The sequence below is a fragment of the Giraffa tippelskirchi genome, chromosome 3 (assembly GCF_054371585.1).
Source record: "Giraffa tippelskirchi isolate mGirTip1 chromosome 3, T2T-mGirTip1v1.2.pri, whole genome shotgun sequence".
In the NCBI taxonomy this organism is placed as follows: Eukaryota; Metazoa; Chordata; class Mammalia; order Artiodactyla; family Giraffidae; genus Giraffa; species Giraffa tippelskirchi.
The window spans coordinates 161,129,993-161,151,216 of record NC_137277.1 but is presented as its reverse complement, the minus strand read 5'-3'; the positions used below and the strand labels follow the sequence as shown (position 1 = coordinate 161,151,216).

Here is a 21,224-nt window from a genome sequence, read left to right as displayed (position 1 = left end):
GGGTATTAAAAATGTATTTTGACTTATGTTAGTGTAAAATATTTATACTTAAAATGATCTCAACTTGTTTGAAGTAAGGATGTTTCTTTTTTACACATTTTATTGCCATAAATTTTGTGATCCATGATATATTAATAAATTCGGACAGGATGTGAAAATATAAACTGGAAACAAAGATTAAATAAACTGAGATCACATTCTTCTGCAATCTTGCCCAAAGTTGGCTAACCACTTTTGATGGAGTAGTTCATATCCAAGAATGAGTCATAAAACCAGAGCAGTGTTAAGCCTCATATGTGATGGTCCCGGGAACTGAGTCATGAAAGAATATTATGCCTTTACTCTGTAAGAAACTTGGTTTGTATCCCATAAATAAATATAGACTATAAAGCCTTTTCCCACTTCAGAGAGGAATATATCCCAGTTCATTGTGGAAATTTAAAAATTGGGAAAGGCAAAACTTGGGTTATCACATTAGGTTGCTGTTGTTAAACTGAATAATTAATCTGGCGAAAAGGAAGGTGCCCAGGCCTCCCACTGTGTAATCTTGGGCATGTCACATAACTCTGTTTCTTTGTCTGTAAAATCAGGATGATAATACCACTAACTTGGAGGAGGGAAGAGATAAAGCTTAAATAAGAGAACAGAAGGAAAACAGCACGGAGCATGGTACATACTAAACCATCAGTAAATATTAGCTTTAATAACCATCATTAACAAATTCTGCTACAGGTTTCTATTCTGATCCCAATTTTCCAAAATTTCCCCCTCAAATGGAGCTTCATAGACTCCTCGTTCTTCGTTGAAGAATGCTCCACATCATCTCTCAGCGTTCATCTTTGTAAATTCTTGTGTGATTTTTTTTTTTTTCACTTAATTTTTAGAAAAATTCTCCAAACCGCTGGAAGGAAGCTACCATTCCTGGCCACTTAAACTCCTACACCATCAAAGGCTTGAGGCCAGGGGTGGTATACGAGGGCCAGCTTATCAGCGTCCAGCACTATGGCCAAAGAGAGGTGACGCGCTTCGACTTCACCACCACCAGCACGAGCCCAGCGGTGACCAGTATGTACCCCAGCGGCCTGTCCATCTGTGCCTGCCTTTCTCAGAGCTGGGCTTCTCACAGGAAGTGCTTTCCTTCTCGATTCATATTCTTCCACGGATGAACATGAATACCCACATTTTATTTTTTTTTTCGTTGCGCTGGGTCTTCACTGCTGTGCTGGCTTTCTCTAGTTGCAGCGAACTGGGGCTACTGTTTGTTGCAGTGTGCGGGCTTCTCATTGTGGTGGCTTCTCTTGTTGTGGATCGTGGGCGCATGGGCTTCGGTAGTTGTGGTGCATGGGCTTAGTTGCCCTGTAATATGTGGGATCTTAGTTCCTGGACACAGGGATCAAGCCCATGTCCCCTGCATTGGCAGGTGGATTCTTAACCACTGGACTAACGGGGAAGTCTGGCACCTACATTTTTTTTTTAAATGGTATTTTACAGATGATGGTAGTAAGTTTTATCGATGGCTGAAGGCTCTTTGCCTTCTCTTTGACTCTAGGCAACACTGTGACAGGAGAGACCACACCCTTGTCTCCCGTTGTGGCCACCTCTGAGTCGGTGACTGAAATCACAGCCAGCAGCTTTGTGGTTTCCTGGGTCTCGGCTTCGGACACTGTGTCTGGCTTCCGGGTGGAGTATGAGCTGAGTGAAGAGGGAGATGAACCACAGTACCTGGGTAAGCTCAATGTGTTGATGACCAGCTGCTGGGAGACTCTGCTGAGTGTGGGACTGCGGTGGGGGGGTGCATCCACGCAGGTGGCCTGGGAAGTTTGGAACTAGTTGACCCTCCAGTGTGAGGACGGAAAACAACTGACCCTTTTTAGAACCGACTTGGGTTTTTCCTGAACTATGCTCACTTTCCTGGTCCCTGGTGGGAGCTGTGTTATGTGTTAGCCTGGGCACAGGTCCACACAACAATAGTGTGTTCTTCCTGGAATTAATTGCCAGCATGGGGACTGTTAGCTTTGGGAGAGACACAGTACCCTTATTCATGCTTTTCAGATTCTCATGTTTAACGGACTTTTAAAAACTTGATTGTGGAGAAATATACACACTGAAAAGTACACAAATCATAAACATAGAACTCAGTGAATTTTTATAAAAAGAACACACCCACGTGATCAGGACCTAGATCAAGAAAAAGAACATCCCTCCTCCCCTATCCTCCATCATCCCTCACCCATAACCACTACTTAGATTTCTAACTACAGAGGACAACATTTACAAATTTGAGGGTGGTTTAAAACTATATATCCTTAGAGAAAATATTTGGGGAAAGGGGAAAAAATTATCTCATAGTGCATTGATAATTACTGACTATACATTAATACATTTCTTCATAGTTTTCTTTCTTCATTCCTCCCACCCCCATGAATATATAGTTTTAAAACTATCTTTCTCATAGGTTATAGAGTCATTAGAGGGATTGGTATGCTCTGATAGTAACCTTTCCCTTTTATTTCAAAGATCTTCCCAGCACAGCCACTTCCGTGAACATCCCTGACCTGCTTCCTGGCCGAAAATACACCGTGAATGTGTATGAGATATCCGAGGAAGGAGAGCAGAATTTGATCCTGTCTACCTCACAGACAACGGGTACGTGTGGTGTCAAAAGACTTTTCTTTTCCCCGTGAAACAGACCTGTAGCAGTATTTCCTGTTTTTCTCATTTCTTCCTTTCTTTGTTAGCACCTGATGCCCCTCCTGACCCTACTGTGGACCAAGTTGATGACACTTCTATTGTCGTTCGCTGGAGCAGACCCCGGGCACCCATCACAGGTCAGCTTAGCTGCCTCTTCTTAGCTCCTATGTTAATCTTGATGCCGTAAGAGGTAAGGGAGTGGATTCTGATCTATGAGCAGGCAAATCACTTATATCTCTATTGTAATTACTGGACCAGAGTGTAGATGTATGTGTGTCTGTGTGTGGTATAAGTCTTACAGCCTTACCTTCTTAAGAATAATTTCCTCTTAAATATGTCTTAATTAACCTATTTCACACAAACATGCACACACATAATCACACAGGCACAAACCTCGAAAACCAGCTCATGGATTTATTAAACCAAGCATTCCCATGATAGAAGAGGGGTAATTCTTCTGAAAACCTCACTCTGAGACTTATTCTTACAGGCAGCCGAGATGCCTTATTAGCTCATTAGGTGACTTAACTGTTTCTGAAGTTCTTAAAAGACACAGACAGGCTAGACAACTCTGGCTCAGATGGTTCCTTGATTGCTCCCATCATCTAGAGCTCAAAGAAAAGAAATCGATTTAACATGAATATTTTCACCTCCTGGCATTTCTAATAGACACTTATTAAGGATCTCAGTCTTCGAGGATGATATTTATTATTAAAAAGCTTTGCATGACTATTCTTTATCTTTGGACTGAATAGTCCTTATAAGAAGTAGCACTATTGAATGAGTCCAAAAGAATTGCTCACTCTTCAAGAGTGATCCACCAAAATGCTAAGGGCTATTAGGATAGGGGGATTTATGCCTTTTAAACTTGTGTTTCATCAGTGTGTTTTACTATTTTTCTCCTGAATCTGCAGGATACAGAATCGTCTATTCCCCATCCGTAGAGGGTAGTAGCACAGAACTCAATCTTCCTGAAACTGCCAACTCTGTCACTCTCAGTGACTTGCAACCTGGTGTTCAGTATAACATCACCATCTATGCTGTGGAAGAAAATCAAGAAAGTACTCCTGTCTTCATTCAGCAAGAAACCACTGGAGTCCCACGTTCAGGTAACTTAAAGATGCTTCTTGTGCTGTCTTATCTTTTAAGGCTTAAGAAAGTCACATCTTGAACCTCCCTTTTGCCAGAGGAACAAAACCAACCTTGGCTTGTGTTCATTCCATGAGCCTACTAGGGACAACCAGACATGCAAGATCAAAGAACAATTGTGTCTTTGCGGGGGGTGGGGTGGGGGTATTTTGTCTCTGTCTACAGTTCCTATATGCAAGTCATCCTATAGATTACTCTATCCCTGAACTTATGAAATCTAGCTGAAATGTCTTCACTGTAAAGTAACTAATAAAAGCTGGTTATTGGCTTTCCTGATTAAAAATTGACAGCACAAAATCTTCATATTTTCCCCAAGAAACCTAAGGGGTGGTTCATCTGTTGCTCTTAAGTATTGAAAAAAGATTCATTAAAGTAAAAACCACATTTTTTTCTGTTGTCACAAGAGTTTGCTTAGGGGCTTTGGGGGTTATGTTTATTTTAACCCCCCTTGTAGGACACTTCATTTGATGGAAACTCATCTGCTTACATTCACATTTTACATAATAGTTTTAAATGTCAAATGTAAGCAAGATGACTAAACCATGCAAATATAACCCCAAAAATGTGTTCTTAGATTTAAAGAGAAAACAGCTTTGCTCTGAAGAGAGGGGCTTTATGAATTGCCTTATACACCTCTGGCAAGCTGATTTTTTAAAAATAATCCTCAGCAGGAATTGCAAATAACCGCTCTGCTCTTGTCTGTTAGATAAAGTTCCCCCTCCCAGGGATCTGCAGTTTGTGGAGGTGACAGATGTGAAGATCACCATCATGTGGACACCCCCAGAGAGTCCAGTAACTGGTTACCGCGTGGACGTGATCCCCGTCAACCTGCCCGGGGAGCATGGGCAGCGGCTGCCCGTCAGCAGGAATACCTTTGCAGAAGTCACCGGGCTGTCCCCTGGGGTCACTTATCACTTCAAAGTCTTCGCTGTGAACCAGGGGAGGGAGAGCAAGCCTCTGACCGCACAGCAGGCAACCAGTAGGTTTGGCATCCTTTATCTCCACCCCAAACTCTCCACCTTCCCTTTCCACCTGTGATGAGCAGGCAGCATGCTATTCACTCCTAGGTTCACAGTTAGAAACAGGAAACATACTCAGAGGACAGGAAATGTGTAGTCAACACGGAGCCCATCAGACGTGAATACAAACTCAGACAAGCTCCGTAGAGGCTAAATGGTCATCCGTTTCCCAAATACATGGGGAAGTGACACTAAAGGAGCAAAACTTAGCCTGATTTTCCTTTGCTAATGGGGACATGGATTGAAAATTTGAGGACTTTTTTGTGTAACTAAATATACCTAGGTCAGACTTCAAGTGCAGTCTCTTAATCCTTTTATAGCAGAATTATTTATGAATAGTAATTGCTAAAATATTCAATGTGTGTTAAGCACCAGGTCATATGCTCGGTTCTTTATTAGCGTTATCCTCATATTTAATCCTCATTTTGAGTTAGTAAGGAAGGTCTTATTATTGTCCCTACAGGATACATGAAGAAACTGAAGCTTATAAAAAATTCTGCAGCTTGTAAAGTAACAGAGCTGAGAAATGATGGAGTGGGATCCACATAGACCTTTGTCTTTTTGACGCCAAAGCCCATGCTTTTAGTTATTATACTTGACTACCTCTTAAACATTTCCTCCCTCTGAGAAGTGTTTTAAATTATTGTAGGGAAATTGCCAGTTATCACACTCAAGAAGAAAACCAACAATTTATGTGATTCTTTGTGCTAGGGAAAACTCACCAGGGTCTTGCCATGAATCTGAGGTTCTGAGTATATGTTATCATTTTTGTCTAATCTGAATCATGTGAAAGTAACTTTTATTATTCAAGCAAAGGATTAGTCATTGAATAAATGCAGAAAACATCACTGTGTTCCATGTGGAACTTTCTTCTTACCCTCATTTTAATGGGTTTATTTCTCTTTTCTTCACCTGTTTGGCTCCGAGCAGAACAAACCATAGCTTCACAAGTACTGGCTTTTGTTTTTAAATACCATCTCTGCAATGTTAGTGTAATTTCTGAGGGTGATGGGAAAATCATGCTGGAAAATTAAACTTTGCACAGGATCAAAGTCAGGCAAACACAGTGAGTAATTTCTCATGTCTGACGAGAGTTTTGTGAAGTTCTCCGTAGCATTCAGTCTCTTCTTCATGGCTCGGTATTTCTAAGGTTTTGATCTTTGTTTTAACCTTGAGAAGAAAGAACTTAGAAAATTCAGTCAAGCTTTGGGATTTCAGTATGATAATTCTTGATGTATTTCATCTCTTTTTCTAGAATTGGATGCTCCCACCAACCTCCAGTTTATTAATGAAACCGATACCACAGTCATAGTGACCTGGACTCCACCTCGCGCCCGGATAGTTGGATACCGACTGACCGTGGGCCTGACCCGGGGAGGCCAGCCCAAGCAGTACAACGTGGGGCCCTCAGCCTCGCAGTACCCACTGAGGAACCTACAGCCTGGCTCTGAGTATGCTGTAAGCCTCGTAGCCGTGAAGGGCAATCAGCAGAGCCCCAGAGTCACTGGAGTCTTCACCACTCGTAAGTCAAAATTTAAATGTCTTTTCTTGGTGATGTCTCATCTGTATTTACATTCTCTCTCCTTCATCCATCTTTTAAGAAGTTAACTTAGGGAATTCCACGGCGGTCCAGTGGTTAAGACTCTGTGCTTTCCCTGCCCAGTTCCCTGGTCAGGAAACTAAGATCCCCCCACAAGCTGTGCAATGTGGCCAAAAAAGAACAAAGTTAACTTAAAAAACTTTGTACAAGTTTTAAATAATTATTTTTAATTAAAAAAAGAGAGATATTTAAAGTGATCCTACTCAAAATGTGATCCATGGATCCACTGCTGCTCTGTGAGTTGTTTGTTACATGGACTAACGAGCTTATGCCAGAATGGATCAGGGAGCACATCGTTCAGTTTAGTTAGTACTTTTTTGAAGCAAAGTTTTCTTGATGAGGGAAGCAGTGGGTTATATGACATGTGTTACCAAGATCCTTATTTCCTCCCAGACCAGTACTTTGAGTAGAATGGTTTATGACACCCAAGTTATTCGAAAATTGAATGCTACTGAATTAAATGAATTTACTAAATACTAGTTAAGGCAAGAAAAAAATCAGCCACTGTGTCTACATCCTAATACTTTGAGCATCAAACGACAGCATTAAATGTGGAAGAAAAACATCTACCAGTTGAATAGAAACCAGCAGGACAAGAAGCTAAGGAAGTGATGAATGTTGACGACAGCAGATTAAAGTACTTCTGCAGAACAGGATAACCTTTTTTTTTTTTTTTTAACTTTTCTTAAATCACTCTCGAAATTCCACAGAGGGAAAAATACTGACAGTAATTTTTGGTCATGTCTGTCTTTTGCTCAACACTTTACAAGAAGTGACCTTAAATCTCTTTCATATCTATATCACAATAGAGGACTGTATTCTTGAGTTGATTTCTATTAAATGCATATTCATAAATTGATTTATATTAATGCATCTCATTTACGTTACAAAGAAATATGAGACCCATAATTTCTAGATAAGCATTAATTGCTGTTTTTAGCTCATTTTGAATTACAGAAGGACCTAACTTAACACTTTTTCAGCATATATTGCAACTATGAACTAGCTTGCAATTTCCTAAAAGCTTTCCACAAATCTTACTCTAACTTGAAAAATAGATGTTAAAAAGCATTCCAAAAGTGAATATAAGTTTAGTTTATAAATTACTGTGAAATTTATTTCACACAAAAATGTGTCTATAAAATTTTCCTTGTAGGAATTCATAATTTACTAAAAATTTATTTCCATTTAAATTGCATGTATAAAGCTTGGCTAGTAAACGCTTTTTCCCAAGTAACTACTAGTCATAAACAAGTAAAATCTACTTTTTATCTATAAGCTGACCTTTGAATTTTGCTATTTTATGTTACATGTTACTAAGACTCAATTCTGTTAACATGAAATCAGTATCTTTGTATTTCTTGTAAATACCTGTTTCTTATAGATGACATTCTCTGCATTAGAATGGAGAATTTAGTAGATTTAAGTCTTTAACATGTGTTATCTTTTTTACTTTTTAACATGAAACATATTTTTTACAGTTTCTTTTGTTGAACAAAATGCCTATAAAAGAATAAGCATCTTGTTTATTTTATTGAAAAATAGTTGATTTACAATGTTGCATTAATATCTGCTGAACAGCAAAATGACTCAGTTATACACATGAATATATATTCTTTTTCATATTCTTTTCAATTATGATTTATCACAGGATATTGTGTATAGTTCCCTGTGCTGTACAGTAGGACCTTGTTGTATATCCATCCTATATATACTAGTTTGAACCTTTTAATCCCAAACTCCCAATCTTTCCTCCCCCACCTCCCTTCCCTTTGGCAACCCCAAGGCTGTTCTCTGCATTGGTGAGACTTTTTTTTTTTGGTAGATATGTTCATTTGTGTTGTATTTTAGATTCCACACGTAAGTGATATCATATGGTATTTGTCCTTCTTTCTGACTTCACTTAGTATGATAATCTCTAGGTCCATCCATGTTGCTACAAATGGCATCCATTCTTTTTAATGGCCGAGTAATATTCTATTTCAATGTGTGTACCACATCTTTATTCATTCATCTGTCGATGGACATTTAGGTTGCTTCTGTGTCCTGAGTGTTGTAAATAGTTCTGCTCTGAATCTAGGCATGCATGTATCTTTTAGAATTATAATTTGTCTGTGTATATGTCCAGGAGTGGAATTGCTGGATCATGTGGCAATTCTGTTTTGGGTTCTTTTGAAAAACCTCCATACTGTTCTCCATAGTGACTGCACCAATTTACATTCCCACCAACAGTGTAGGAGGGGGGGTCCCTTTTCTCCACACCCTTTCCGATGTTTTTTATTTGTAGACTTTATAATGATGACCACTCTGATTGGTGTGAGGTAGTAACTTATTGTAGTTTTGATTTGCATTTCTCTAAGAAAAAGCATTTTTAATGATACTAACAATAATAAATGAAGTGGGTGGGGCAACTGTCGGCTATTTCAAGTACTTTTGGAGACTTTGATATACTGGACATGTTATTTTGTTGTCTACACAGTACATTTATAAAAATAAAATTTTATTTGAGTTAACTGATAAAACTTTTATTAGATAAAAGCGATGCCTTGCACATAGTATGCTTTCAAAAAATATTTGTTGACTAGATGATTCTGAAAACAGCTCAATCAAAGTTAGGTTTAATATTTTTTTCTTTGGCCACACTGTGCGGCATGCAGGATCTTAGTTCCCTGACCAGGGGTAGAATCCATGCCTTCTAACCACTGGACCACCTGGGAAGCCCCCCACGCTTTAGATTTAAATAAGCTTCTGTTAGCACAGAGTTCTGAGGTTGTGAACATCAGCTGGACTTGCATATTTTTGAAATTGCTCTTTCTGTAGTTTTTTTTTACTGTTACCAAACTAAATTCTGGAATAACTTTTCTGGGTTTTATAACTTGTACTAAATTCTTAAGAGCATATGGTGGGGGTAGGAGAGCTGTTTCTGGGGGAAAATCAGCCTACTTGTTTATAAATAGGGAAAATTTTATTTTTTAACATCCAGGCTGTCCTTCACCTAACAGGACCCGCCAGAATCCATAGCTAATACTTACAGTCACATTCTTTGTTTGCCATCAGTTTGTGGGTTTGTGGTTTGGAGGGTTTCCCGTAATGGTGTTCCCAGGCAGAGAGCATCATCTTAAACTTGGGAACCTTTTAGATGGCTGGCTCAAGCAATAGAAAACACCCAATCATAAAGCCCAAGACAGTTGAGAATGTTTTTTGAAAAAATTGTGGCTTTCCCAGATGTTCAGTGAAAGAAACTGCTCCCTGAATTGTTTCTTGTGGTCATTAAATGGTCACTCAGGGACGGCCATGGCATTTTGGCAAAGTCAGTGGCAATTTCAGTGACTCTGGGAAGGCATCATGGGTCACCCATCCTAACTCTCCTGAAAACATCATCAAAATAATAACATACTCATGAAACATGCCTCTAAACCAGTAGAACTTCAGTCCAGCCGTTAGAGCAGTCATTACAAAGGAGCCCACACACATATTTTGTTTTTTCAGACAATAGGATTTTAAAAGTAATTTTTTAAAAGTTGCACACGAAAATCTTGATTGGAAGACATTTGCAGTGCTGGGACTGAATTTTCCCACGACTGGAGCTGAGTAATAACAGAGTAATATTAAAGACTCTTAATATTCATTTGTCTAAGTCTGTAGGATGTCTTTGTCAAATCAGCCATTCATAATTTAGAATTAAAATGCATTTACTAGGTTTTTTCTTGGTGGGTACAAAAATTTGGTTGGGATGCAAAGAGGAAGAAATTACGAAGGCACCAAACGTGTGACCAAGGCCACATGCTTGAAAACCTGGAATTTGACTCACCTGATACAAATGTATTAAATTCTAAGACCTCACCTTTCCCATAGCAGCCGGTTATCGAAATGCTTGTTCCCTTATTACAAGATTTAGTTGTTCTGCCAATTATATTTTAAAGAGTTTAAGTTTATGATAAGGTCTGTAAGACTGTTGAAAATGTGTATCTCAACTTTGTGTACACATACTCTTCCTTTTTTTTTTAAGCATTATTTTCACTAGGAAATAAGTGATGTCAGGATCTAGGAGATTTGAAATCAACTTTTCTTCTAATTCCTAATTCCAGTGGCAGAATGCTAACTTTCTGTAGTGTGATTATTCTGAATGAATAATTATATATTTAAAGAAAGACTATTTAGAATTTATAAGTGTATCCATGGTGGCAGATTTTGTTTAACTTTCATATGGCATCTCTTTTTGCCACCAAAAATAATTGGCCATCAGCTCAAATGAGAAGGGAGTTTGGCGGACAATGGATACATGTATATGTATGGCTGAGTCCCTTTGCTTTCCACCTGCAACTATCACAATATTGTTAGTTAGTTATACTCCTGTATGAAGTAAAAAATAATAATTGGCCATCATTATGGAATGACTCAGCATAATTGTCTTATAATTTAACCATTGTTCTCAAAATAATGATTAAGAAGCAGAGTGATAATCAGTTCGTGATGACCAGTTTTACATTTTATATGGGATTTTATACTGATGATAGGGAAAGTTGTTGTCATCAAACTCAAATCCCAAACATGATGAAAATACACAGATTACTGAATCCAAGGAGTTGAAAGCGTCCTCTGTGGTCATCCAACTCCTTGTTATTCAAATGTGATTCACGGACCTACAGCATTGGTGTTACGGAAATGCAAACTACTCAGCCACATATGCACCTATAGAATCAGAACCTGCATTTAAGCCAGGTCTCAGATGATTTGTGTGGTACATGAAAGATTGAAAGGCACTGATCTACTCCAAATTTTCATGTATGTTACATTTTGGATCGTTAGTTGACTGAACTGAGGTTCCGGATAAAAAATATTTATCTGCATTCTCCATGATTCTGAGGTTTGAACACACGCTTTTTTGATTCCATTTCACAGTGCAGCCTCTGGGCTCCATCCCACCTTACAACACAGAGGTGACTGAGACCACCATTGTGATTACATGGACGCCTGCCCCAAGGATTGGTTTTAAGGTAAATTGCAGATGTTCCTAATCTCTTGTGATACAGCCCTGAGGTGCCCTCGTGCTTCTGGATGTGGTTAAAACAGGATGTTTCAAGAATCGGATGACTTGGTTTTTGTCCTGTTTCTGTTCATACCTCTCTGGCCACATTGTCAGGGCATCACAATACTTCTGCCTCCCTGAATTGCTGGAAAGATGGATTGAGGCTGTAAAAGTGCTTTGCAAAGAAGAAAACATTAGTATGAAGCTGTTAGTTGTTATCTTATTTTCTCTATTCTTTCCCCCAGGGAATTACATTTAAAAATATACATAGGGAAACCGCATTTGTTGTGTTGTTCTAAATGGGTATCAAGTTCACAAAAACCAATTTAAGGAGACCAATTAAACTCAGAATAGCTCAAAAATCACATTTTCATCCAATCAGTTTCATCTCAACTTGTTCAAAGCCCCTTGGGTGAATCTCTTAATAGAAGTTAAGATTAAGCTCTTCCCTGTAGATCTGGATACTTGTTTTTTAAAGTAATGGTATTAGGGAAGTGAGGAATACAAACGAATGTGTTTAAAAGATTTCCTTTCTTTGGCATTTAGAGTGTGAAGAGAGAAATATTTATTATACTTGAAAATCAAGACTAAATCCTAATGATTGTTTGTTTTAAAATATATACTGAAGACCACTTCTTTTTTGAAATATGCAGTAGCATATTGATAATTACACTACTTAAATACAGAGAATCCATTTTTGAAGATCGTCAATGTATCTTTTAAATTTCCCGAAGCCTTATAACTTACTAAGGCTGCCTCCAGAGTTGAACCCTGATGACACAATATCACCCAAGTTTTTTTAAAATAAAATACTAAAAGGGTTGAAAATTCTGGGCATAGTAATCTTAATTCTTCTTTGTAACATATCAATCTTGCATTTGAAGCTATGAACATACTTCTTCAAAAGGAGTGTTTTTGAAATACAAAGTACAGGGGCTGGTACCTTTAAGCTGAATGTTAGTAACTCATTAAAGAGAGAACTCGAGGATTTCTTCCAGCAAAAGAAAATAAGAAATGAACGGACATCTAGCCAAAAGCTTTTGTGTACTTCTGGTTTGTACCAGGAAGTTATTTATCAAGTGAAACAATATGTAATGATGTTTCTCTGGAACCTTCCATTATAAACTACCTTAACTTAGTTTTGGAAGATACTTCCCCTAACTGGCACCCTCCCCCAAATTCTGGGGAATTTCCAGTGGAATTATTTAATAGAGCTAAAGTAAGGTCCCAACTTATTCCCAAGTAAAAGCAGAGTACAGTTCCTGAGGAGTCCACATTATGCGAAGCATAACCACAACTTCTCAGCAGTAACTCAGCTCTGGAAATATTTGTCCTTGATGTTTATTTTGCTTTCTTTCTCCTAGCTGGGTGTACGACCAAGCCAGGGCGGAGAAGCACCACGAGAAGTGACTTCAGAGTCAGGAAGCATCGTTGTGTCTGGCCTGACTCCAGGTGTGGAATACGTTTATACCATCTCTGTCCTCAGAGACGGGCAAGAGAGAGATGCGCCAATTGTGAAGAAAGTGGTAACACGTAAGAGTTCTTTGCCTCTTTTCATGTTTTAAACTGTTGCACTTTTTAAAGGTAACTGATAGCGGTATCACTTTTTACTTACGATAATGACACAAGGGAAAGATTTCATTGCTATTTGTAGTATTAGCTATTCTAAGTCTGGAGTAGCAAGTTCAACTGATATCATATAATTCATGGCATCAGAAGTGTTCTTTCCATATCAAAAGTTATCTGTGAATTGACAACACAGAAAAAGATTTCAGCAGTGTTGCAAAATTTAAAATTGTAAAAAAAAATGCTCCCAGAAAATTGCTATCCATCATGGTTTTATAGTACAACTTCTTTATTTTTACTGATAATTGAAGGAACAGAGAAAGAGGGAGGGAGTGGGGAGGAAGGGAGAGAAGCATTCTATAGCTCAAGCACTTTATGCTAGTTTTGTATGCATGCATGCATGCATACTAAGTCACTTCAGTCGTGTCCAACTCTTTGTGACCCCATGGACTGTAGCCTACCAGGCTCCTCTGCCTATGGGATTCTCCAGGCAAGAATACTGGAGTGGGTTTCCATGCCCTCCTCCAGGGGATCTTCCCGACCTAGGAGTTGAACCCACATCTCTTACAACTGCATTGGCAGGCAGGGTCTTTACTACTAGCACCACCTGGGAACCCCATGCGAGCTTTAACTTTTAATTAAATTTTTTTCTGTGTAGCACTGTCTCCACCAACGAACTTGCACCTGGAGGCAAACCCGGACACTGGAGTGCTTACCGTCTCCTGGGAGAGGAGTACCACTCCTGGTAAGCCCGCACTGGATCAGAGCACAGAATTCTAAGGCTAATGAAAGGTGGAAATGACCTCCCTCTTACAGAATGAAAAAACGTAGACTCAGAAAATATTAACTTATATCCATTGTCACAAATGTTACAGGACTGGGATTGTAACTCAAGTGTTCAGACTCACATTCAGCATCATGTATTTGGATCTTAGTTGTTAGTTTTACTTATACTCAATACTGAGAAATTTGGCTAAATGGCATTCTGTGATTGTCTTTCTAAAGCTTTACATAAAGCTTTTATCTAAACTCTTTCACACATATTTATACACATGGACTGTAGCCTGCCAAGTTCCTCTGTTCATGAAATTTTCCAAGCAAGAATACTGGAGTGGGTTGCCATTTCCTCCAGGAGATCTTCCCGACCCAGGGATTGAACCTGTGTCTCCTGCATTTAAGGCCATTTCTTTACCTGCTGAGCCATCAGGGAACCCCCATACAATCCTAATATGTGTAAAGATATCTATGACAATATTCAAGTATCATTATGGAATGGGGCAATGGCAAGAGAAATTTTAGATATTCCTGACCTTTGTCAAGTCCATGAGAAATGTTAACTAAAATATTTATCATTGATTATATTGGGGGAATTACAATTGAGATATCAGGATACTCATTTATCAGGATAAATTAGAAACAGAAATGCCAACTGATGTTGATGGCATCCATAACTACTATATGTACTTATTAGATGGCTTTATTTTGCTTATTATTTCACTATTCTGATTTGTATTCTCATTTTTTAAAAATAGTTCTTACCTTTGCTGGGATACACAGTTGAGGCAATTATCTCTAAATTGGATCAATATGTGGTGTCACACACAATAAAGCTAGCTCAAAATATCCTTTTTAATTCCCTCTGAAGTAAAGTGATTTTGGTGAAGTTTTCATTACCTGTAGAAGCATCATTTAAGCCCAAACTACACTATTTCCAGTTGAATCACTCTAAAGTTGAAACTTTCAGGTTGGCAAATTTCGTGCTTGTCAGAAGCTAGATCATTAGTACTTAGTCTTAATGGATGCTTTAGTCTGTCCATCTGAATGGTCATTAGCACATGTAATGACCCAAACATTAATTTCCCATCCATTTGGAATTCCTTGTATATACTACTTTAGTGGTCACCTTATTCCTAATTATAAAATATACCATCATTTTCTCCCTTTTTAGTAAGTTTAACTTAAACATACTTTCTCACTTAACTCTTAGTCTGTCCCTGTGACTCTCTGGTCATTGCTATTTTAGTTCGGATGTCTCTCTCCTCCCCTCAACCCTCTCACTGCCCCACTTCTATGATTTCTGAAGTCTTCAGCACTTAATACACTATTTTTTTTAATTTGGCCATGCCATGCAGCATATGGGATCTTAATTCCCTGACCAGGTATCAAACCCAAGGCCTCTGCATTGAAAGCGCAGAGTCTTAACCACTGGACCGCCAGGGAAATCCCAATATACTTTTCCTAGAATAAATAGAGTCACTTTTGTTTTTCACTTTTTCTCCTTTCCTTATTGTTGAATAGTATTAGTCACTCCGTCATGTCTGACTCTTTGCAACCTCATAGACTGTAGCCCACCAGGCTCTTCTGTCCCTGGAATTCTCCAGGCAAGAATACTGGAGTGGGTAGCCATTCCCTTCTCCAGGGGATCTTCCCCACCTGTAAATCCCATAGGTTCAGACCTTATTTTAATAAATGAGGAGAACCTATTTTGGGGAGTATGCCTAAGGGTGAGAGCCAGTTCCCTGCTAAGCAGGTATAATAGAATATCCTTTAGCTGTCCTGCAAATGATCCACTAAGGAAAATCAGGGTACACATGGTAGAAGGAACATGGAATTTAGGACAGAAGAGGCTTTGGTAATCATTTTCCCTTTCCAAGATTTTCTTTAAACTGAGGATATTAATACCTTCCTCAAAGGGTTGCTGTAAGCACTGAATGACAGTAGGTGGAGTCTTCAGCACATAAATATTGAGTCCATTCACCATTCCCCTTCGAGGTGCATCAGTCTAGTACTTGTCTCTGGGTGGCAAAGGTTCTGGGCAGTAACTTTCTCCTTTCTATTTTCTGCAGACATTACTGGCTACAGAATCACCACCACCCCCACAAACGGCCAGCAGGGATACTCTCTGGAGGAAGTGGTCCATGCTGATCAGAGTTCCTGCACCTTTGAAAACCTGAGTCCAGGCCTGGAGTACAATGTCAGTGTTTACACTGTCAAAGATGACAAGGAAAGTGTCCCTATCTCTGATACCATCATCCCAGGTAATGGAAAAATCAGCTGTTATCTTCAGAGTGGCAGTTCCAATAAGAGTGGGGATTAACCTCTTAATCCCCAGATGGTTGAGTGTGTCAAAATATGTTTGGGATTTAATTCTGACCTCCCAACCACACTCTCTAGAACCATGATGTCAAAGCCACTATTTGGACAAATGCTTGCTGTTAACACTGCTTGATTGTCTGTGCTTCACTGGGATGCTCTTTGTTGCGATGGGTATGCAGTGGAGTGGCAACCATGGCTTAACTCTGTACTGTCCGCTCACGTGGAAATATTACTAAAGCGATGTCATATGTCTGTACTCGGTACCAACGGGCGAAAAGTAATATGGTAAATGCATCCCATCTGTACATTTTTGCCTGATCTTACAGTCTCCATATGTGAGCACTGAAATAGCTCTTGGTTGACATACACATTCAGCTCTTCATCTTGCTATTTCAAATCCCTCTTTTTTTAAATTGAAAAAAAAAAAGGAAAAAGAAAGGCCACACTTTTAGGGTGTACTTTCTTGTGGATTGAATGACAACATTGAAGAGCCCTACCTTGGGATCGGTCTGTTGTTCGTCCAAAATTGAATCATGACAGAATGAAAGCATTAGACAGGTTGTGTTCTTTGCACGATTTGGTAGAATGCTTTTACTAATACTAATTAAATAACTTTGATTATGAAATGAACAAAATATTAACAGTGGCCTTGGACTCAGGCCTGTCTTTCACCTGAATGTGCTTTTGAATGGCACATTTTATACCACACATTCATAATGCGTTAGCATTATGGCCCTGATGTTGTCATGAGTTTTTCTATGGGAAAAAAAAGAAAAACTCATCAATCAATTTTTTTAACCTTTTTCATGCAAGCTTTATTCTCCTACTAAAAAGTTTTAGATTATTTTTTAAACTTTGCTGTTACTTACTATAGATATTATATCTAGGTTCTAAGAATGGTTTTGATATCCCAAACAGGACTATAATCTTTAGAACCTGAGAGGTTCAAACTTTACTGTTTTGGGGATTTTCAAAAAAGAAACAAACCAAAAATCCCTAAAGAAATATTGTAACCTGTTTTATTCTCCCAGGGAAGCAAACTATTCATGGTGCTTAAAAAGTCTTTTCAGATAATTTGGAACAGATTGCATATTACCATCATTGCTTTAACACTATCAATTTTACCACTAGTAACCTGATGTACACTGCTTTATTTTTTCCTCTTTTTTGCCTCCGTTTTCCTTTTGCCCTCCTTTGCTTTGTAACTCAATAGAGGTGCCCCAACTCACTGACCTAAGCTTTGTTGATATAACTGATTCAAGCATCGGCCTGAGGTGGACCCCGCTAAACTCTTCCACCATTATTGGGTACCGCATCACAGTAGTTGCGGCAGGAGAAGGTATCCCTATTTTTGAAGATTTTGTGGACTCCTCAGTAGGATACTACACAGTCACAGGGCTGGAGCCCGGCATTGACTATGACATCAGCGTTATCACTCTCATTAATGGCGGAGAGAGTGCCCCTACTACACTGACACAACAAACGGGTGAATTTTGAAAACTTCTGTGTTTAAGACATGGATGGTGTTGCATGCTGTCCCCAGTCACCCCGGTTAAATGTGGATGTTTCGAGGGAAAAAACCAGCAATTTGCCGAAGATTAAGAGAGGGTAGATCAGGGGGTAAAGAGTAGAAGGTATATGCTTCACTGATTGGATGAAGACATATGCAGTAGTCTTAAGTACATTTTCATTGAAGCCATGAATATGAATTTGTGTAAAGCTAGAGAAACATAGATATTTGATCTATCAAATAAAAAAATGCCAAAAGTTCATTGAATTTGCAGACCTGGAATTTTTTTTAAAAAAAATCTAGCATTTATACCAAATTGTATCAAGAGTACCAGTTAATAAAAAGAAATGTACTTCCAAAATGTACCATTAGACTCTTCCTTCTTTCATAAACTCGACCATCTTGTTTGTGAGTGTCTAAAAACTGATTGAAATTTAGGGTAGAGTGGAAGGAGGGTTTTTTGTGGTGGGAGAAAAAGAGACTTTGGTACATTCTAGGTTTTATTGCCATGATAAGGTAAAGAAACTCCTCTTTAACCACAGACTGGGGACCAGCATGCAACATTATAAAGGTTCTCTGCCCTGCATGGTAAGAAACATGCTGAGAACCCATTTGCATGAACCCTTCTCACTTGTAAGTAGACTTCACTGATGAAATTGTAGCTGTGGCATAGCTGTAGTCACTCCTGTCAGGGGGACATTTAGGACCCTCCTGTCTTTTTGTCTGTATGCATGTGTTTCTTTGGAAAGTATCGCTATGTTTCTTTTTGCTGTGTGGCAACTTAAGCCTCTTCAGCCTGGGATCAAATAATCATCCGTGGTATTAATCATGTACCTTGATTTTATGTATTTGAAAGTGAATTAAAATTTTTCTTTAAAATATATGGATGGCAGAAAGGTTAAAGGGGCCTAACAGTACTGGGTGTAGTGTTTTATTTTTAACAGTAGTTAACTATGATTTAGATTAGATGAGACTATTTGCATGATGATGACTCGTTTCCTTTATGCATGAAATACTGGTTTTACCTTTCCAGCTATCCTTGTTAAGCTTTATTTTTTAAGTGACGTTAACTGAGTCTTCCTTTTTATTTGAAACCAGCTGTCCCTCCTCCCACTGATCTGCGATTTACCAATGTTGGTCCCGACACAATGCGTGTCACCTGGGCTCCACCTTCATCCATTGAACTGACCAACTTCCTGGTGCGCTACTCGCCTGTGAAAAACGAGGAGGATGTTGCCGAGCTGTCAATTTCTCCTTCAGACAACGCAGTGGTCTTAACAAGTAAGCATTCAAGTGTATTTGTTCAATAAATACTAGCCTAGCACATAAGGAAAAGAATTTTGTGTTTTTGGGTAGGAGCAACAGAGATTAAGACAGATACAACAGAACTACAAACTAGATTCCAAATCTAATGCACAGCTCTGTAATTTTGAAAGATGTTATATTTGTTGTTATTTTAACATACCTTTGATATCTACAACTTTTCAAAAATCAGAGTGGAAAAACACCAACTGTAAAGTTCAAAGACTTCAAACAAGTTCTGCTTCCAAATAAGCACATTAAAAACAAATGTGTGCCAAGAGACGTTACATGACTAAATCTCAGTGTTTAGCGAGAGAAAACATTGAAGATTGAAACTAGTGTCACGGCATCTGTTTTATTCTCATTTAAGTGTCAGCAGGTAATCTATTTGGTATTTGAAACTTAAGAAATAGTGACTGGTCACTCAGGATAGATCAGGATTTTATTTTGAAGAAAGAGCCAGGAGTTTAATTTGTACTTCAAAAAAAAATCTGTTAGCAGGATTTCTCTGAAGGCGGAGGACTTTTGAAAATAACTGACACTAAAATAAACAGCCACAGTTTATGGAAATTGTTTCTTTCTAGTTCCTACCCTTTTGAAATTGATATTTTTTATTAAAGAAAATAAAAGCAGACTGCTACATGTTGCTTTTCACATAAATATTGCTTCTCATTATTTTTGCTATAATAGTAAAATACACATATAAGAACAGCAAACATTTTTACATAAGGGAAAACTAGCTCACATTTAGGTACACTACCTAATGATGGTCTGAAGACATCCTCCATCTTTCAGACATATTTTAGAGAATGAAATGTAAAGAAAAGCAACTCAGCATGACCACAGTCCTGGTTTCTCATTTTGTGGCTGAGAGTGAGAAATCCTTATATCTGCCTTTCAGTGGGGCTATGATTCTGTTCTGGAGCATTCTGGAATCAGTAGTTACAGCATTACCCACTACACAAGGCTCTGCTTCAGGACCACTGTCTGCCCCACATTAGCCACAGACCTGTCACGTGTTCAAATGTTCTAAGGTCTTATTCTAGATCCAATTCTAGATCACAAGGTAGCCATTTCCCCCTAGAGAAGCCATTAATTATCCTGACTATGCAGTTGAAGCAACTGAGGTCTCCAGAGGCTAAGTCCATTGCCCCTGGCCAAGCAGGAAGGAGGAAAGGGGAGTCCAAACATCCTGTATCCTAGTCTCGTGATTTTTCAAAACTTTCAGGGGCCCCTACAGAAGGGGAGATGGTGTAGCTGGAAAAGGGTCTTGTGAATAGGGATTCAAAGGTTAGAAACCTTACTCTGTATCTTTTTGGTACCTCAGAATGAAAGGAGACCCAGGAATGTATGTTCAACTCAAATATTCTCTGTGTGTGTGCTCTCACTTGCTCAGTTGTGTTTGGCTTTGTAACTCCATGGACATTAGCCCTCCAGACTCCTCTGTTCATGGGATTCCCAGGCAAGAATTCTGGAGTGGGATGCCATTTCCTACTCCAGGGGATCTTCCTGACCCAGGGATCGAAACCATGTCTTGTCCATCTCCTGCACTGCAGGAGGATTTTTTATCAGTGAGCCACCTGGGAAGCCCCTTAAATATTCTGTTCTTATCTTAGTATGGCAGAACCCATCACTCTCCATAATAAGTATGACTCTTTTCAAGTAAAGGTTAATTGTTAAGACCATTGGTCTTGGCTTGGGTCATCTCCTGTGTCATCTTGGCACATATATCAGAAAAGATAACTTCTCTGTGCCTTATTTTTCTCATCTGTGAGCTGGGGATAATTGTAAACCAAACTTTTGGAGGCAGTGGATATGTTCATTGTCTTAAATGTGGTGATGGTTTCACAAGTCTATATGATTGTCAAAATCTGTCAAATTAGACATTTTAAATATTGGCACTTCGTTGTTCGGCAATAAACCAGTTTTAAAAAGTAGCAGTCTACCTCCTTGTGTTGTTATAAGGAGTATAAATGATATCTGCAGTGCCATAGTCATGATCACGTGTGCTCAACAGACATGCTGTTAAGTGAATGACAGAAATATTACTGTGCTGGAGAAGCTCCAGCTTATTTCAGATGCAGCTGAGTCACACCCACAGATGTGGAGTTGAGGGAAAGGCTTGAAGATGCTACAGGGTGGGGCAACCCTTCCTCATCACTGCTGACAGCCCCTCTTCAGGTAGCAATGTTCACTTTGGTGTAAAGAGGCTCTAGAACTGGACTCTTGGATATTTTATTAGTTGAAATAGTACCAAGGGTA

General features: G+C 38.9%; 1 protein-coding gene across 19 annotated transcripts in view; it reads left to right on the top strand.

Moving 5' to 3' along the window:
• The window catches only part of FN1 (fibronectin 1), a 69,720-nt gene that overhangs the window by 23,809 nt on the left and 24,687 nt on the right, over positions 1–21,224 (top strand). For 10 of the 19 annotated variants that reach the window (XM_081583066.1, XM_081583065.1, XM_081583060.1 and 7 more), the window contains exons 14-25: positions 885–1,065; positions 1,550–1,726; positions 2,518–2,646; positions 2,739–2,828; positions 3,606–3,800; positions 4,547–4,819; positions 6,115–6,381; positions 11,362–11,456; positions 12,853–13,021; positions 13,713–13,799; positions 15,901–16,092; positions 18,759–18,941. In XM_081583066.1, coding sequence (XP_081439192.1) covers positions 885–1,065; positions 1,550–1,726; positions 2,518–2,646; positions 2,739–2,828; positions 3,606–3,800; positions 4,547–4,819; positions 6,115–6,381; positions 11,362–11,456; positions 12,853–13,021; positions 13,713–13,799; positions 15,901–16,092; positions 18,759–18,941 — 2,038 coding nt within the window. Of the gene's footprint in view, positions 1–884; positions 1,066–1,549; positions 1,727–2,517; positions 2,647–2,738; positions 2,829–3,605; positions 3,801–4,546; positions 4,820–6,114; positions 6,382–11,361; positions 11,457–12,852; positions 13,022–13,712; positions 13,800–15,900; positions 16,093–17,363; positions 17,637–18,758; positions 18,942–21,224 lie in introns of all 19 variants that reach the window. The other 9 variants (XM_081583062.1, XM_081583057.1, XM_081583052.1 and 6 more) reach the window with 1 other exon arrangement.